At 41.7% G+C, this 15,477-nt stretch overlaps 1 protein-coding gene across 1 annotated transcript in view; it reads left to right on the top strand.

The window, feature by feature from the left end:
* Window positions 1-5,651: 5,651 nt before the first annotated feature.
* Window positions 5,652-15,477, top strand: part of gpc4 (glypican 4) — a 34,964-nt gene continuing 25,138 nt past the window's right edge. Inside the window, 1 exon segment of the mRNA XM_034689670.1 lies at window positions 5,652-6,425. Within this exon segment, the coding sequence (XP_034545561.1) occupies window positions 6,269-6,425 (157 nt within the window). The 5' untranslated portion in view covers window positions 5,652-6,268.

Genomic DNA, 15,477 nt, shown 5'->3' with positions numbered 1-15,477 from the left:
CTCATAGAGAATAAGCTTAAACGAAAATCAAACTTATAAATGAACGGTCCTATGAGGAGTTTTTGACTGGTTGTGAAACAGACTCAAATTTACACTGATGCCTCTTTATGACCCACAAAATCAAATGAAACCATCATCAACAGGATTGACAATGTCTTTCTTGTAATCTTGAATCATTGCGCCCTCTGTGAGGGGGTAGGTGTCAGATGCTACGATTTACAGCACAATGAAACTTGTTACTACTTTTATCCACAGCAAACCTTCACAGTGAGTGATACATTTCACTTTTAAAAGACAGGATGAGACTCTATGTACAGGACAGAATCAACAAAAATGTGAGCGGTACCATTTTGTCTAAAAAAAAGCCCCCAAAAGCTACATGAGCTTTAAGTTGTCAGATAAGACTATCCTCCAAGTATATCCAAGTCTTTTTATACAAAAAACACAATGTTGAAAGAAAAGGCTTTGCTGTGACATTCTCTTTGGACAGAAAAGATCAAGCCTATATTTGACTTCATACCAAACTACATTGAACATTTCACCAGGATACGCTGAGGTGAGGTTTGTTGTGCATGTGACCACACCCACCTGTGATGCAGAATTGAACGGAATCAGCAAAATACCAATGAACTGTGGAGTCCCTTCAGCTGTTAATGATTGTCACGTTTAACAGGTCACATAGAGGGATGTTGCGTTATCAAGGTCTTATCACAGTAACATACAGATCAATATCAGGAACCATCATCAGTAAACGTCTGATGTTGGTGTGAGTTCCTTTAGTTTAAAAGATTAGTGTACTCTCCCTAAACTCTGCATAGCTTTCCAAAATCAGGAATTAATTGGAAAAAACAGTTGATTAATTTTTTCACTAAGCAGCTCCAGTTGGAAACTGGAGCAAGTTCTGTGTGAGTGTTGGTTTTCATCCAACGGAAGAAATCATTCTGCATATTCTATTTTGGTTTGGCAAATATAATTTATGGTAGCAGTTATGACATACTTCGGGTCCTGCCTATCTTCAAGGCTGGTTTTGGTGTCACTTTTTATTATTATTATTATTTTCAGTTTTAGTGTTGCTTTTCATAGTTCACTGAACTGAAAATGGTACTGCAGAATTTAGACATCCCAATAATCGAATAAAAGACAGAAACTGCCACAACAAAGTGTTAACGTAAATTCAGAAAAGGCTAAATATCTATCCTTGTTTATCATAGAATGGCAATGTGACTCCTCAATGGGAGATCTATTGAAGCCATGTATACAATTTATGTATATATATATAATTTAAATCTACTAAAATATCTCTGACTTAATCAACTTCCATTTGGACACTTAGTAAACAATGTCTTCAGAAATAAATGCTGTGTATGTGAAATTTTCAGCCCTGCCATAGGCAAATATATCAAACTCTTCACTCTAGGTGGTTTCATTGGCCGGCATTACCATCAGCCCGATCTGAATCACCAACAACCATCTCTTAATCAGAGCTCAGAATGCAGGGTTATGAATAAATGGTTGATTGTTCTGCATAGTTAGATAGCTACTGAGATTCCTTCATGAAAATTAGGGACACAAAAAATGGACAACGCTTGATCACAATCTCTACAAGTTACTGTAACTGATAAGAGAGAGAAATTCATATTAGTTTGATTGTAACACCAGTACTACTTTGGGATAAGAAATGCCACTTGTATGTTTTAGCTTTTTCATAGTAAAGAATCTAAAAAAATGACACATTTCAAAACAACATCCATTAGCTATTTGAAAAGAAACTAGCTTAAAGCTAGCTTTGGTTCGACAATGCAACAAGTTATTTTTGGTTATCAAAAGACATTCTGGATAAACTGAGCTTTTAGGAGAAGTACCAAAAACATCAAATGAAAGATTAGAAATGACCTCTGTGCATTTTAAACCTACCATGTTTATTTCTTTCAGAGGGTTTTCTGGAAAATGCCAGAAAAAGCAAAACAGGAGGCCTTTTCACCCATGCACTCCTGAAAATTGTATCAAAAAATTTCAGCCTGTCCCTGTAATTTTCCAGAGCTGCCCATGCTGACACATCCCTCACAGCCTGAAGTATTCTCTTGTAGATGGGAAGTGGAAGGGGGTTCAGGATACAGCACATGACATAAGATGTGCTGTACTATGCTACTCGCACAGAATAAACACATGAGTGGAAAAGAACATGTTGTGTGCAGAAAAGGGTATGAAGAAGCCTCATGAAGTGCACAAAGCTCACTCCAGTCCAGTCGTGCCTTGGTGGCAGTACATAAACATCATCACTGCCGTCCACTGGCGTTAATTTTTCTGACTGTTACCTGCTGTGTTCACACATCAGCTTACCAGAGAGAAAATGTCCAGGTAAAGACAGGAAGAAAAATGTGGCTGTTAGCATTCACACGTGCAGCCCACCACAGAGATTTCCAGAAATGTTCAGGAGTTTAGTACATATGTGAAAACCGCAAGAGAAAATTGATGGTATGCAGCAGGGGTTATGATGAGGACATTCAAAGTTACAAGTTTATATGTGCTTTTCAGCTGCCGATCCACTTCAAAGCCCTTCATGAATCATATAATTTATGTTTCTCTGGACTGTTCTCTAAATCCTCAAAGCAGCATGTGAATCATGTGTGTTTTTCTTTGGATCAGTATTTCTCTCTCCTAACAGATGATGAAGCGCTCTGGGTATAAGGTCTCCACAGACCCTCTCTATGGGGTTTCTCCACGCTGAAGCTCATGAGTTTCACCCCTGAAGTCACCTTTAGCAGGTAACAGACGCTCATCCTCTGATAAACAATGAAATGAGCTTCATTAGTCCTAATTGTTTGTGTTTTGTCTCCCTTTTTAAAGCCTGTCTACTTTCTTAACAAGGTCAATCACTCACAGCTCCATACATAACACGCCTGTCACCGCAAACACACTTCAGAAACCCACTCTCTGTCCCGCTCTGCTGTAACTTTTCACACCCACGCACCCTCTGCTCCCCAGATCCGGATAAAATCGCCATTGTTATCCAGCTGTGCTTTTCTCTCCTTAAATAGATTGCAGCTTTTAAAATGGAAAAGAGGGTCTGATTATTAGGAGATGAGCAAACGATGGCTGCAGAGAGAGCAGCAACACACCATGGATGGAGAGAGGGGGGGGTTACTCTGAATGCTAATGCGAGGCTGGAGAAAGGGCAAACAGGCCCATTGAAATGCAGAGTTCACATGTTTTCTTAGGGTAATATTGGGGCAATGTTGAAACAGCACACATTATCAGAGTGAAAGGTCAATTTGATGTTAGTCAGCAGGAACAGTGAGAAGAGCTGACTATCATGAATTGGTGCATTTTCCGCCTGAGTGATTGACTCCCCATGTGTATGTATTTCAGCTTTATTTCATGGTCACTCAGAGATGTTTGGGCTCGGCTATCCGTGAGGAGTCATCAAGCAGTGCATAAGAATTAAAATAACAATATAATTCAGGTGCTTGAGCGAGTATGGCCTCCCCAGTCCAGTCGAATTTTAACCAAGTTGGATGTTGAAATTCCTCGGCTGGAGAGAAAAGCCTGGGATATGTCACATCGTTCAAAGCTCATTCATGTCTAATTACCATGGCACTGGACCATTTTCTTACCTTTTGTTGGCCTATTGAGAGGAGCGCCGGGCCCACGCTCTCCCATGCACACAGCTCCAGCATCCTCCTCCTGCTCCTCAGCACCCCTGGCTTCCCCTGCAGCAGCCGCAGTCACACAGAATGAATGGAGCCGCCTGAGGAATGTGGACACAAAAGAAGGAATGTCATTTTGCTGAGTGCTACCCCCCAAACTAATGGTCGTGTGTACGCACACAGACACACACACACAGACAGAAGCACCCTACAAGTCCAGGCATGTTTAAACGCAGGGGGTAAAAGAGTCTAATTATAACTTTTAATGATGAGTTTCTGCTCAAGACTGGGTACAACGTTAAAACGTAACATCCAATATCTAGACTTCTGTTTTCAGAATGATCAATCTTGTTACATTGCAAATTTAGATTATGTTATGTGATTATTCTCCATGAGACGGAGACATGGAATCAGCTGTGATGTGATCACTGATGACGACTTCAAATTTTAAGTATTTTAGTTGTTTTTTTTACACAATTCATTTTTGCGATTATGTGATAAGTTCAGAAGAAACTTAAAAAGCACCTTCCAGTGTTACAAAAGGAAACATGCAAGGTGGGCAAAGGTCTAAGGCAGACATCAGCAGGTATAACAAACTGCTCCTCAGAGAAGTTAAAAAAAGATGCTGATGGAAAACCAGGGAAAAGCAGGAGAGGATGGGATGACATTTATTCCTAAAACATAGAAGACAGAGCAGGATATATTTTGTTTTTAAGTATCTGTTTAATAGTTGACAGCTTGAAAAGTTGAAGCAAAGTACAAAATGTAAACAAATGCATTGGTGAATTTCCTGTGCAGCTGCTCAAGTTATTCTTGACGTTTTCATAAATCCTCCAAATTTACTTTGCAAGTTCCATCAACCTGAACAGCTCCACCACCCTAACATTTACTGTGCTTCACCGGCCACACTACATGACAAGCAGCTGCACATTAGACACTAACTGCCTCGTTGCTAACAGCACTGAGCCCGGCCTGTGTTTGTGTAAGGAACAGGCCTGTAATTTTGACTCCATGGTTACTGTTACACTAGGCAGGTTTGAATCCGAGGGTTTTAAACAAACTATGCAGGCTCGACAGAAATAACGCATTCAGGGAAAATAGGTCTCCAAGTGTTTTCTTGTTATGTAAACTCTCTCAAAGAGTAAAACAATTTGGGAACACATGCCAAATTAGTTTGTCATCTCTCTTTGTATTTCACAGCATTGAGAATGGAAAAATACAAAAATGTGGTTTGAGAAATGTAGGTTCATGTTTTTTTTCAAGGGTTTCACTGAAAGAGAGAGAGAAAACATTTTTTCTACCGACCATAATTCAACTTGTCTTATGTGAGTAGGGTGATAGAAAGATGAGGGGTCTGTTAAGTTCAAAGCATTTTTAATGATCGCTGCTCTTACTGTATCTCAACACTGACACTAAAACAGATAAGAAAGCTCTCTGAGTCAAGGGTCAAGAGGGGGTCTGCACTGAACAGACCTGTGATTTACAGGACTCTGGGTCTCTGCTTGTGTCATGTGAACGAGGAGTGAATCCTGCCCTCATGTTATGCCACAGTGAAGCTCCACCCTCAGCTCCAGTCCTGATTTTTCAAGACTAGTTACCACTACTCTAGACTTTATATTGAGAGAGAGAGAGAGAGAGAGAGAGAGAGAGAGAGAGAAAGAGAGAGAGAGAGATTCTAACCCTATTCTCTATTATTTAACACTGTTATTATCATCCTATTGTTTTCATTCTATGTTTTAATATTTGAATATATTGAAAATACTATTTTATCCTGAATAAGCTAGATATTAATTGTTGTAAACTCTTGTTGATTTATTTGTGATTGTATATATTGATTGATGTGATTTTGTTTATGCTTTGGCAATATTGTTTTAACTTTCATGCCAATAAAGCTATTTGAATTTGAGAGAGAGAGAGAGAGAGAGAGAGAGAGAGAGAGAGAGAGAGAGAGAGAGAGAGAGAGAGAGAGTCCCAGCTCCATGCTCCATCCCTGGTGTTCCCATTTTCCACGTCTTTGTCCCCGGAACTTGCACTCACTCCTGGTGTCCACTAGGGTTTTCTCCTCGCATCTGGATCCCAGTACGGACTAGCTTACAGTTCGGCGTCCTGTCCCACAGAAACCACGGCCTCCTTAACTTTGAAAAGAAAGCAAGAAAACACAGGAGGAAAGAAGAAAAATCACTTTTCCGACTCTTGTGTACCAACTCCTCTGCTCGTGGTTTGATTTTTCCTCTCGTCGAGGCTGTGAAGCTTTAACTTTGTGATTCTGAGTTTCCTCCGTGCAGTCGCGGAAAGTTTTTACGCGTTTTAAAAACTTTTAAAGTAGTTATTTCGCTTTCTTTGCACTCTCCTCTGGACTTGGACACTCTCCCCTGTTGGCCCTGTGTTTGTCGGTCGACTCTTGCTGAGGGTTTCTCGGTGTTTTCCTCCCTCGGTGTGGTTTCAGTAGCCTCAGAGCTGCTGTGAATGAAGTTTCTGTCGAGCTGAAGAAATCAGCGTCTCCATGAGGAAACTCAGCGTGGGAGTCGCTGAAACTTTGTCCTAGCTTACGCACACCTGAGCGAGTATTTTTCTGTTTCGTGCTGTGTAACTTTTACATTTTTGTCTATCACTGACACAACATGAAGACGCTGTTGGTGCTGTGTGTGGCTTGCACGCTTGTTGTGTCGTCTGTGTCGGTGACTGCGGAGCAAAAGTCCAAAAACTGCAACGAAGTCCGAGCTGCTTACAGCTCCAAGGGCTTCAACGTGAACGATGTGCCCAACGTAGGAGTCAGTGGTAAGTTTTCACATGTTGGCTTTTCCTATCCTTAAACTAATACAGACTGTGGGTTCCAAAAGTGGGGTCCGTGGACGCTCCACGGGTCCTGAAGAGGTGTCTCAGTGGTCCTTGGTGCTAATTTATTTATTTATTTATTTATTTATTAGGATCCCCATTAGCTTCCACATTGTGATTGCTAGTCTTCCCGGGGTCCACACAACAAAACAAAAACAAGTAAAACAATTATTTAAAATCACGTATTATCCATAAAACAAGATGCAATAGCAGCCAATTATAAAAATCAAGTTTGAAAATGAAAAATAAACTAAGTATCTCAGCAAAGAAACAACGAGTAGCATTAAACTACAAATAATGGAAACAAAAACAAAATTGTCACAAACACATGGCACCAAAAAATAATAAAACAAAGACTTTCAAAACAGTGATTACATAATAACATCTATGAGGAATTCATCAGCATCTGTTTAAGTGACTTTTTAAAAGAAAATCTGTTTTTGATCTCATGTTGATGGGGAGTTGATTTACATACTTCATCACACAGTTATTTCTAGGACTTGGTGTTAGCAGATAACCAGTGCTCACATGACATGTCGTATACCTGTGATTAAAACCAGAATATTTGAGTCTATCACAAAAGAACTGTGGTGTGTTATTCCATATTGCAGTTTGCATAAATGACAGGAGACGGGATTTTGATTTAGTTTCCACAGTTGGCCAATATAATCTTAAGAAAGAAATGTAGAAACATACTTTCTTAATCCCAAGCACATTAGTACGAAAAGAACAGTTAAGAGCCAATCTAGCAGCTCTATCTTGTACAACATGAAGTTGTGCTAATGAGGATTTAAGAAGTTAGCATCTTTAGCATGTCTTAGTTAAACTCAGATTATCTCTCAGGTATTTGTTATCAAGCATTAAAGTCTTCTGACACAGTAAAGACAGTCTAAACATACCTCTAAACTCACTTTGTAGCATTTTCCTGATGCTTTAAATCTTCTCAAACATCACAATGTTCTGAAATTGTTGACATGAAAGTAAAGTATGATGTATAACTCACAGTAAAACTGTCACTTTATGTATTTGTGAGCCTCTGACAGACTCATCATATGCTCATGGTGCTTTTTCCATGTGTTAAAAGTTACAGTACATTGTTAAGTTGGGGGAAAGTAGCTGTGAAACATTTGGGGATGAATTCTTCAGCCAAATGTGCTGCTGGCACTAGTCCACCCCTGCTCTGGGTAAATATAGTCCTCATAGGAAATACTTGTAGGTAATTCATAACAATAAAGAGGTATAATCAACACACAAGCTGTGCTCCCCACTGAAAGAAGCCAGGCCTTTGTTTATTTCCAGGCTTCCTTGACAGAGACTCCTATGGCTGTGAAGTGCAGCAGCCGGCCATGGTTTAGTAAACATCCCCGTGCATTGTGAAAAAGTCTGCTTGATTCTATTCCACTCTATTCGTTCATTTTCTGAGATACTCTGATTGGTCGATATAATGGCACATGTTGTCTCTCTACATCTGCCTCAGCAGGACAGGATGTAATGCACCGTTGAAGAATGCTGCTAAATAAATGGGAACTGCTACATTTATAGCCGCACAGAGGTGATGAGGCAAATCAATGCAGCTAATCATGAGTTAAACCCAAGTGATGGAAACATACGTAGGGGGTTTACAGTGGAGGCTTGTGGGGAGCAGGGGGAAGGGAGTTGGGGTTTGAAATTCCACTGTGCCTTGCATACTTTAAATCCCTCCCCCTCTCCCGTTTCCCTTTCATTCTTTATGGTGGTTAAAATGAATATGCACACATATATTCAAACCCTAAGTTCAGGTTTGGTGGCCAGTTTTGCTGTGGCTTTAACATGATGTTCTTTGAATTATGAAAGGAGGTCCTAGCGTGGTGGCTGTCATGTTGGGGTCTTGAGTTCTTCCTTTTGAAAAGTCATGTCCTTAAGCATACTCAGTGCACTTCATTTAGTCACTTTCCCTCTTTTTCTTCTCTTTAAATTCTTGTATGTCCAGTTGTTCAGTTTTGGCAACATGTGCATGTTATTATCTGATCTGACATTGGTGGTAAATGTGTGTCCTTTTTATTGTACTGATATCTTCATTAGTCTACTTTCCGCTCCAGGAGAATCGAGTGTGACTTCACTGTCAGAGAGGGAGAGAACTTGCATTTCATATAGCCTAAAGGTTGTGTTGTTTTCTGTTTGTGTTTCTTTGTGGTGCTAAATATCATTGGGAGTATCCCCAGCATGTCTGCAATGGTTGGATACTGTGGTGTATCTCTGGGTTTTCAAAGTAGGACCTGAATGAAGGTTGTTTTATTATGCAGATTTGAGTGCTATACACACATGTGCCTTTTTCTTACACTGGATTCCTGAAGGCTGATTTGCTCTCATGTAGCCCTTTAACTTTGCAGACGTCTACATATGTAGCCTGATGTGCACCTCCTCAAAAATGTAACTACACGTTGAAACAATGCAGATCTCAAGCCCTGTGATTGGTCCTCTGGGTAGCATCATATTTCCTGCATTTCCAACACATCCGGTATCGTTGCAGTATTCTCCCGTCCTCTGCTGACACTGATCTCTGTGATGATTGCAGTATGATCAACTGCTGCTCAACATTTGTCAGCTCTAACTCCACTATAATACACTCAGATTCAGTCAACGGTGTAGGCTACTATGGGATAGCTACAGTGTAGAGTCAATGCAGAATTCTCCACCAGGCTTAAAGCAGGGCCGACCTGAATGAGCAGCTCTTTGTCATTGAAAGAAGCTGAGACAATTGATCCATAGAACCAACAAAACAAGGTCTACTGTCATTAAAGAGAGGCGGGGGTCTCCATAACAAGAAGCAGCTACAGAGGCTCTGCTTTCTGGACATGTTTCAAGCTGCTGACTCCAGATATGCAATCTGAATGACCTTCAGTAATGTTTGTAAGAGCTCCATTTCTACACTTTGGAACAGCTCAGACTCCAAACAAGCCCAGTTCCTCCCTGACAGGATCACAGACTGTGTTTAGATCAAACTGAAGGGTTTCAGAGGAGTTCAACCATCAATTACCTCTGTAGGTATTTCACTGTTAGTTCACAAGTTACTCATTATTAAAGAAGGGGGTTGTTATTACTTCTGTTCTCTGACCATATAGAAGTTGAGTGTCTTGATATGTAACATAAAAGTTCAAGGAATATATTTCAAACTGAACCAGAATGGTGCAGACTGCAGCTACAGAGAGGCCACAGTTTGTATTGTGTACAAAGTTTATCTCCTCTGATATCAGCACCACGAGCAGATAAGAGTTTGAGTGTTATTGGAGACACAGGGTTTAAAACATGCCTTTTCACAACCACAAACATGGAGTGTTGTTATTGGCGGTGTGGAGATAAGAATGTTTGTCACCATTCACATTAAAGACGAGCTCAGCTGAAGCCAAACTTTGGATTCAATAAAGATGTTTTATATCAAAGTGAAGTGAAGAGCTTGATTGCTTCTGCATAGACAGAGTACACTAATGCAGAGGAAGAGCAGGCTCAGTTGCTAAATTCCTCGTTGATCCCATGGTATCAATCTTTTTCTGCTCACGTGGAAGCAGTTCAAGACCTCATTTCCAAGTTTCTTGTCTGCTTGAGGATGATTTGTTTCGGGGCTGTGGTTGAGTACCTCACTCAAATGGGGAAATAAATAACACTCACAGTCATTATGATGACAGCTGTGTGATCTCAGTGATCACAGAATGTAAATGTTGGTTTATCTGGCTAAACCTATCAGCTAAAAGTAAGTGATGTATGTCTTTCTTTACAGTTACAGGTGATACTGTGTGTTGCTTTGTTCCATCATGGACCCGCTCTTCTCGCTCAGCCTGAAAACAGCAGTTAACACTGACCAGATTGCTATCGGCCATGTCAATAGCTTCTTATTTCAGGGCTGGACAGACCCAGAGCTTCCCCTTTTTTTTGCAGCTCTCCAAGCCAAATCTGTTTTGGTTTACTCTGGCAGTCAGGCTTGATGTCATGCCTCAGGTATGGGACAATGGCTGAGATCAAAGAGGAGAGGGTTGTTTCCCCCCCCTTCAGAACAAGGAGCATCCCCTGCTCACAATCAGTTCAGTGCATTATGACTGAAACTTAAAGCCTGCATGACCTCAGCGTGTTGGCTTCTGGGTGAGCTCGAGACAATCTGCAGTCTCGCATTGAGAGTGCTCCCTCCCCTCCTCCCTCCCCCAAGCTGAAGGCTGCATGCCCTGCATCATTATGATTAAGGAAATAACAGGTTGTGTTATTTCTCTGACATTCACCAGATAAGATAAGAGCAGGGAACTAGGGCACACACTGTCTGCATGAGTTTTTATAGCTGGAAGAGCAATCTTTGAGTGGCTCTCCACAGAGAGACTGTGGCCTGGTATTTCAAACACCTGTAATAATTAACTTCTTAACTGCCAGCCAAGTGTCTTGACTTGCCTTTCAAGGTCAGGCCCATAAAACTCAAACAGCGCTCTTTGTTTTATGTAAATTAGTGTGCAAGTTGCGCCATGAAGAATCACTTCAGTGTTACAGATATTGAGTTTTATCATTTCATGTTTAGAGGAATATAGAAAACTCTCAGTGCATTTCCAAATGGACAATCCAACAGAAAGACTTCAGCAGATAGCAGAACCACTTTCATAATGAATTCTTCTTTTTTAATCTCAGGAAGGATATTTAAATATTGAACACCAAACTGAATTTTGCATTGAGTAAAACAGACAATGAGTTACCATTCTGTCGGGCAAACTCAAAACGATCACATCACGCAGTCATCGGCATAAGCTGTTAGTCTCAGAGTCGAAAACTTTCGATCCGGACAGCTCAGATCCAAACGTTTCGCAGCAAGAAGTCTAACTCTTAAAATGAAAAGAAACACACATATCTGACTCCCAAATCCTCAAACTGTAACTTTGGGCTTTATCTTCCAAAATGCATCCCTGCTAAATACTCTTTTCTGTTCAGCACATGAAAGAAGACCAACACTCTTTGACCAAACTGGTTTTATGCCAGACTTGAAGGGATCAAATAAATTGAGGTGTGCCATCAAGGAGACCAGGTCCACCCCATGGGTGTTGTTACAACCAATGGTATATTCACACATGCAGGTCTGACTCATGCTAGTAAAAAGGAGTTACTCACAGTGTGTAAAACTACACTTAAGGTTGGATTAAATGACACCTTGTTCATGTGGAACCATGTAAACCATTATGAACCCAAACACTGTGACAGCTTTGTACTGAGTTCAAATGTGGACTTCAAAACTAAGTCATGTAAATAAACCCATCTGTTGATGTTCCGTTAGCTTCAGTCTCAAAAACATACTTCTCAGTGCAGCATCATGTCTTAAGAAGAACAACTTGTTGGAACATTAATATGGATGATTAATTTGAAGAAGATATAAATGTGTGCGGGTTCAGATCAGATATTACTCCTGTGTTAAAGCCAAACAGGCAGAGTAATCTCTGATAACATTCCTGAGCGATGGGATATTGTTTTGAGCTTCCTTGTTTGAGGCCATCCAAGCGCCTACTCTCACTTGCCTTATATGTCTTTATTTCAAATCAGTTGTTGATACTTAAACGAAATCTTCTGTGTTTGGAAGTGCCAGTTTAATAGACTGGATGTGAAGTAGTAGGAAGAATAATCTCAGCCATCACAGCTGACTGCTGCATATGTTGACTTTTGTTCTGGAGCAGATTACATGAGGATGTAAAGGTAGAGAGGTTGCACTCGATACTTCAAGGACTACAAATTACAGGGTGCCTTTTGATGTGTATGTCACTACTGATGCTTAATTTGTTCACTTATTGCACATATTTTGCAGATTGAAAAATGTTCCATTGATTCCTAAGTGGAAGAAATGCTAACAAGTGTGGATGCCTCAACCTGTTAAGTGCATCAGTCTACTGACTCAGTGGCTTCTCACTTTAAAATAAAATAGGCTCACCTCGGTTCTATTTCTGCAATGTTAAGCAAACTTCAACTTGAGGGAAGAAGGTGTAAACACCAAAATACAGTCTCACCCAGAAGCAGCATTGTTTTATTAATGCATCATCTGTGATGTTTTCTCCTGCCTAGTGCGTCTGAAGGTTGTAGACCGTGAGTCGGAGCACCTCCTCCTTGGAGGTCTTCTTGTTCATCAGTTAAAAGCAGTGATAATGTGTTGGTTCCTGTTACTCCCTGCCCTGTATATGTGACATTTACTCCCCGCTTGGTGAGCCTTCAAGATAACTGAGTTTAGGTATCATGAGGTTGAGGTCTTATGAACCCAGAGGGAGTCTGGCTGTGAATTGTAGAGCCCAAATGGGGCCAGAGGACGGAGGGAAGGAGGGAGGGATGCTACACGTGCCTGCCAGCTCCACCATATCTCGCCTCTGTAATCAACTTCCTGCAATCACAGAGTGGCAGCTTTGAGATCAGAGGCTCTCCTGGTGTCCGGTTCTGCTCTGCTAGCAACATCAGCCTTATCTCTGCTGCAAAATAAACCAGCTTATCACATCGTACAAGAAATGTAGAATACAGATGAAATTCAAGACCAGTACCAACACTACTTTTTTTCTTTATTAGTTCATGTGTTTCTTATTTTAGTAACAGTGTGTGTGTGTTTTTTTTATAGCATCAGCACTTCTATCTCTCTGCATCCTTTCTTTGCCCCGACCCTTCCCACATCTTAAAAATTGCCAAGTGAGCGGCAGATCAGTGGGGGCTAGATGCTGTGTGTGTGTGGGAACAATTGAGCACCCCCTTTTAGGCCTGCCTGCCTCCCCCCTCCTCACCACATTCCACACCAGACCACCAAGACCCGCACATAGGAAGGCCTAGAGCTTGGAACACACGGCAACAAAGAGCACTGGAGGGTCGGACTGAGGTGATCAGAGGAAGAGAGATTTGACTGACAGGAGAGAGTTTTGTACCCGGGCTCGTCAAACTGAGTATCCAGGAGATGGATAGTAACTTTGTGTGTGTGTGTGTGTATGTTTAGGACACATGCTAGAGAATCAGGGGGAGGTGACTGCAGGCATACATGTGCTGTGACTCATAGTTGCTCAGTCATGCAGGCATGTTCATACAGCCAGCTCCTTTTAGTAACCCCCTGTATGCATTCACGTCTGTCCAACACAATACAAGGTTTAACGGAGCTTTTAGCACCTTGAGGTGGGTCTGTGCGGGTCCTTGTCTGATGCAAACTGTGTGAAATCCTGATCTGACTTGGTGGTTTTCCATACTTCAACTGGAGGGAAGAGAAACTCCTTGTTAACACACTGTTAAAGTCAACCCTCTGCCCCCCTACCACACGGTTCTGACTGACACATCAGTTCATTTTCTACTCCACCAGCTCCCTCTTTCTCTGCTCCTCCTGGAGGTTTTGTTTCATTCCTAATCTTTCCTTTCTTTACCGTCCCTTGGTGATTTCCTCTCTCACCCAGTCACTTGTGGTTTGCTTGTGGGTTTGCTGCCATGCTCCCTTCAGACATTATAACTCTGTTGTGTAATGTTTGCTTTTCATCTTTTGTAGTTCTCTTTATTCAGAAAACTACAAAAGATGATGCACTTGCCAGACCCAAACCACTCCTCTGGTAACCCACATCCCTTTGTGGTTTTATTGTTTCACATCTGAATGTTGAAGACAAACCAATACCACATTTCCTCTCTGATACAACATGGCCAATACTCCCACCTCCACCTCTCTCAATCATTCAGCTCCTCTGGCAGCTCGTCCTTTTGTGCAGTCAAAGCTTAGTGGTGTAATTTTTCTGCTCCTCTGATATTTGAGCCTCTGTGCGTCTCCTTTGTGTTCATCACCCCGGTGCTGGTGTCACTCCACCAGCTGTGAGGAGTGTGGCGAAGGGCCGGGGGGCTCTGATCCCAAGCTGCAGGGGTGTAGTGTGAACCTCGTCACCTGACAAGGCTCCCATCACAAACTGCAGACACTGCAGCACATAAGCTGCAGCCAGTGTGGGACTGTGGTTATGATGGAGATGTAATGTAACTTAGGTGAATTGATTTCCAGTGAAGCCACAGTGAGCTTGATGTCTGTGATGATGGACATGATCACCATTACGATCTGTGCAACTCGCCAGAGGCCTGTGGTTAAGGAGCGCAGTTAGAGAGCTAAGCCAGGGACTTGACTGGGTGTTTGGGCTGAAACCCCAGAGTTGGGTGCCGGCCAGATGAGCTGTAATCCCTGCTAATTACTCCCAAGGCCCACTGACGAGGGAGTCACTCACACTTAGCTCACTTTTCCAAACTGCAGTTAGCTTAATAGCTTTTCTTATATTTATCTAATCCCTCTGTGTGCCGCTCGCTCCTCAACGTTTGAGATCTAACCTCTGCTTTTTCTCTTTTACTGTTCAAACGTCTTTTATTCCACTCTGTGAATTTGACTGACAAGTCCACATTTTGTGTTAAATGCAGGTCATCAAAACGTACATTTAATACACGGAGAAAACAATGCCAGATGTCTTGCTGGCTGATAAGCGAGGAACAAAAAAAAAAAAACACATGAAAGGATCCAAAACTGAGTTGAGTGATGGCTCTAAAGCTGCAAATCATTTGGTCCGAGTGTGTTTGGGGTGGTTTTGGCTGGCAGAGAAATATTAGTCGTTATGTTGGAATGTGAGTTAACTTGCCAGAGGTTGAAGTATTATACATCATAGTGATGGAAAGTAGCTTTGATTTATGGACGCAGTACATTGTATCAGAAAACCCTGAGCTCCCCATGACTGAGGCCGTTAAACTATCATACCGTTTTAGCTTCCCAGTCCCTTTGACGGCTGGCAATGAGTGGTTCTCTTCCCACTGCCTCCGCCGGTGTCCAGTTTCGTACGGCCCAACAGGTATATCAGAATCTTTGTTGCCCTTTTGTAGCTTTGAGCTCCCAGAAACCTGATCATATGCTTGACCTCATTCTGCCTGGGGGGCTGCGCCGGGCCCCGTCCTGCCTCAACATCTGGTGGACTTCAGTTGCTTTTGGATGTCTGTTATAAACATTGTCAAAGAGCTCCCTGTCCTGAGGAGG

This window comes from Notolabrus celidotus, chromosome 8, assembly GCF_009762535.1.
Source record: "Notolabrus celidotus isolate fNotCel1 chromosome 8, fNotCel1.pri, whole genome shotgun sequence".
Classification (NCBI taxonomy): domain Eukaryota; kingdom Metazoa; phylum Chordata; class Actinopteri; order Labriformes; family Labridae; genus Notolabrus; species Notolabrus celidotus.
This window is presented reverse-complemented; position numbering and strand designations above follow the sequence as displayed.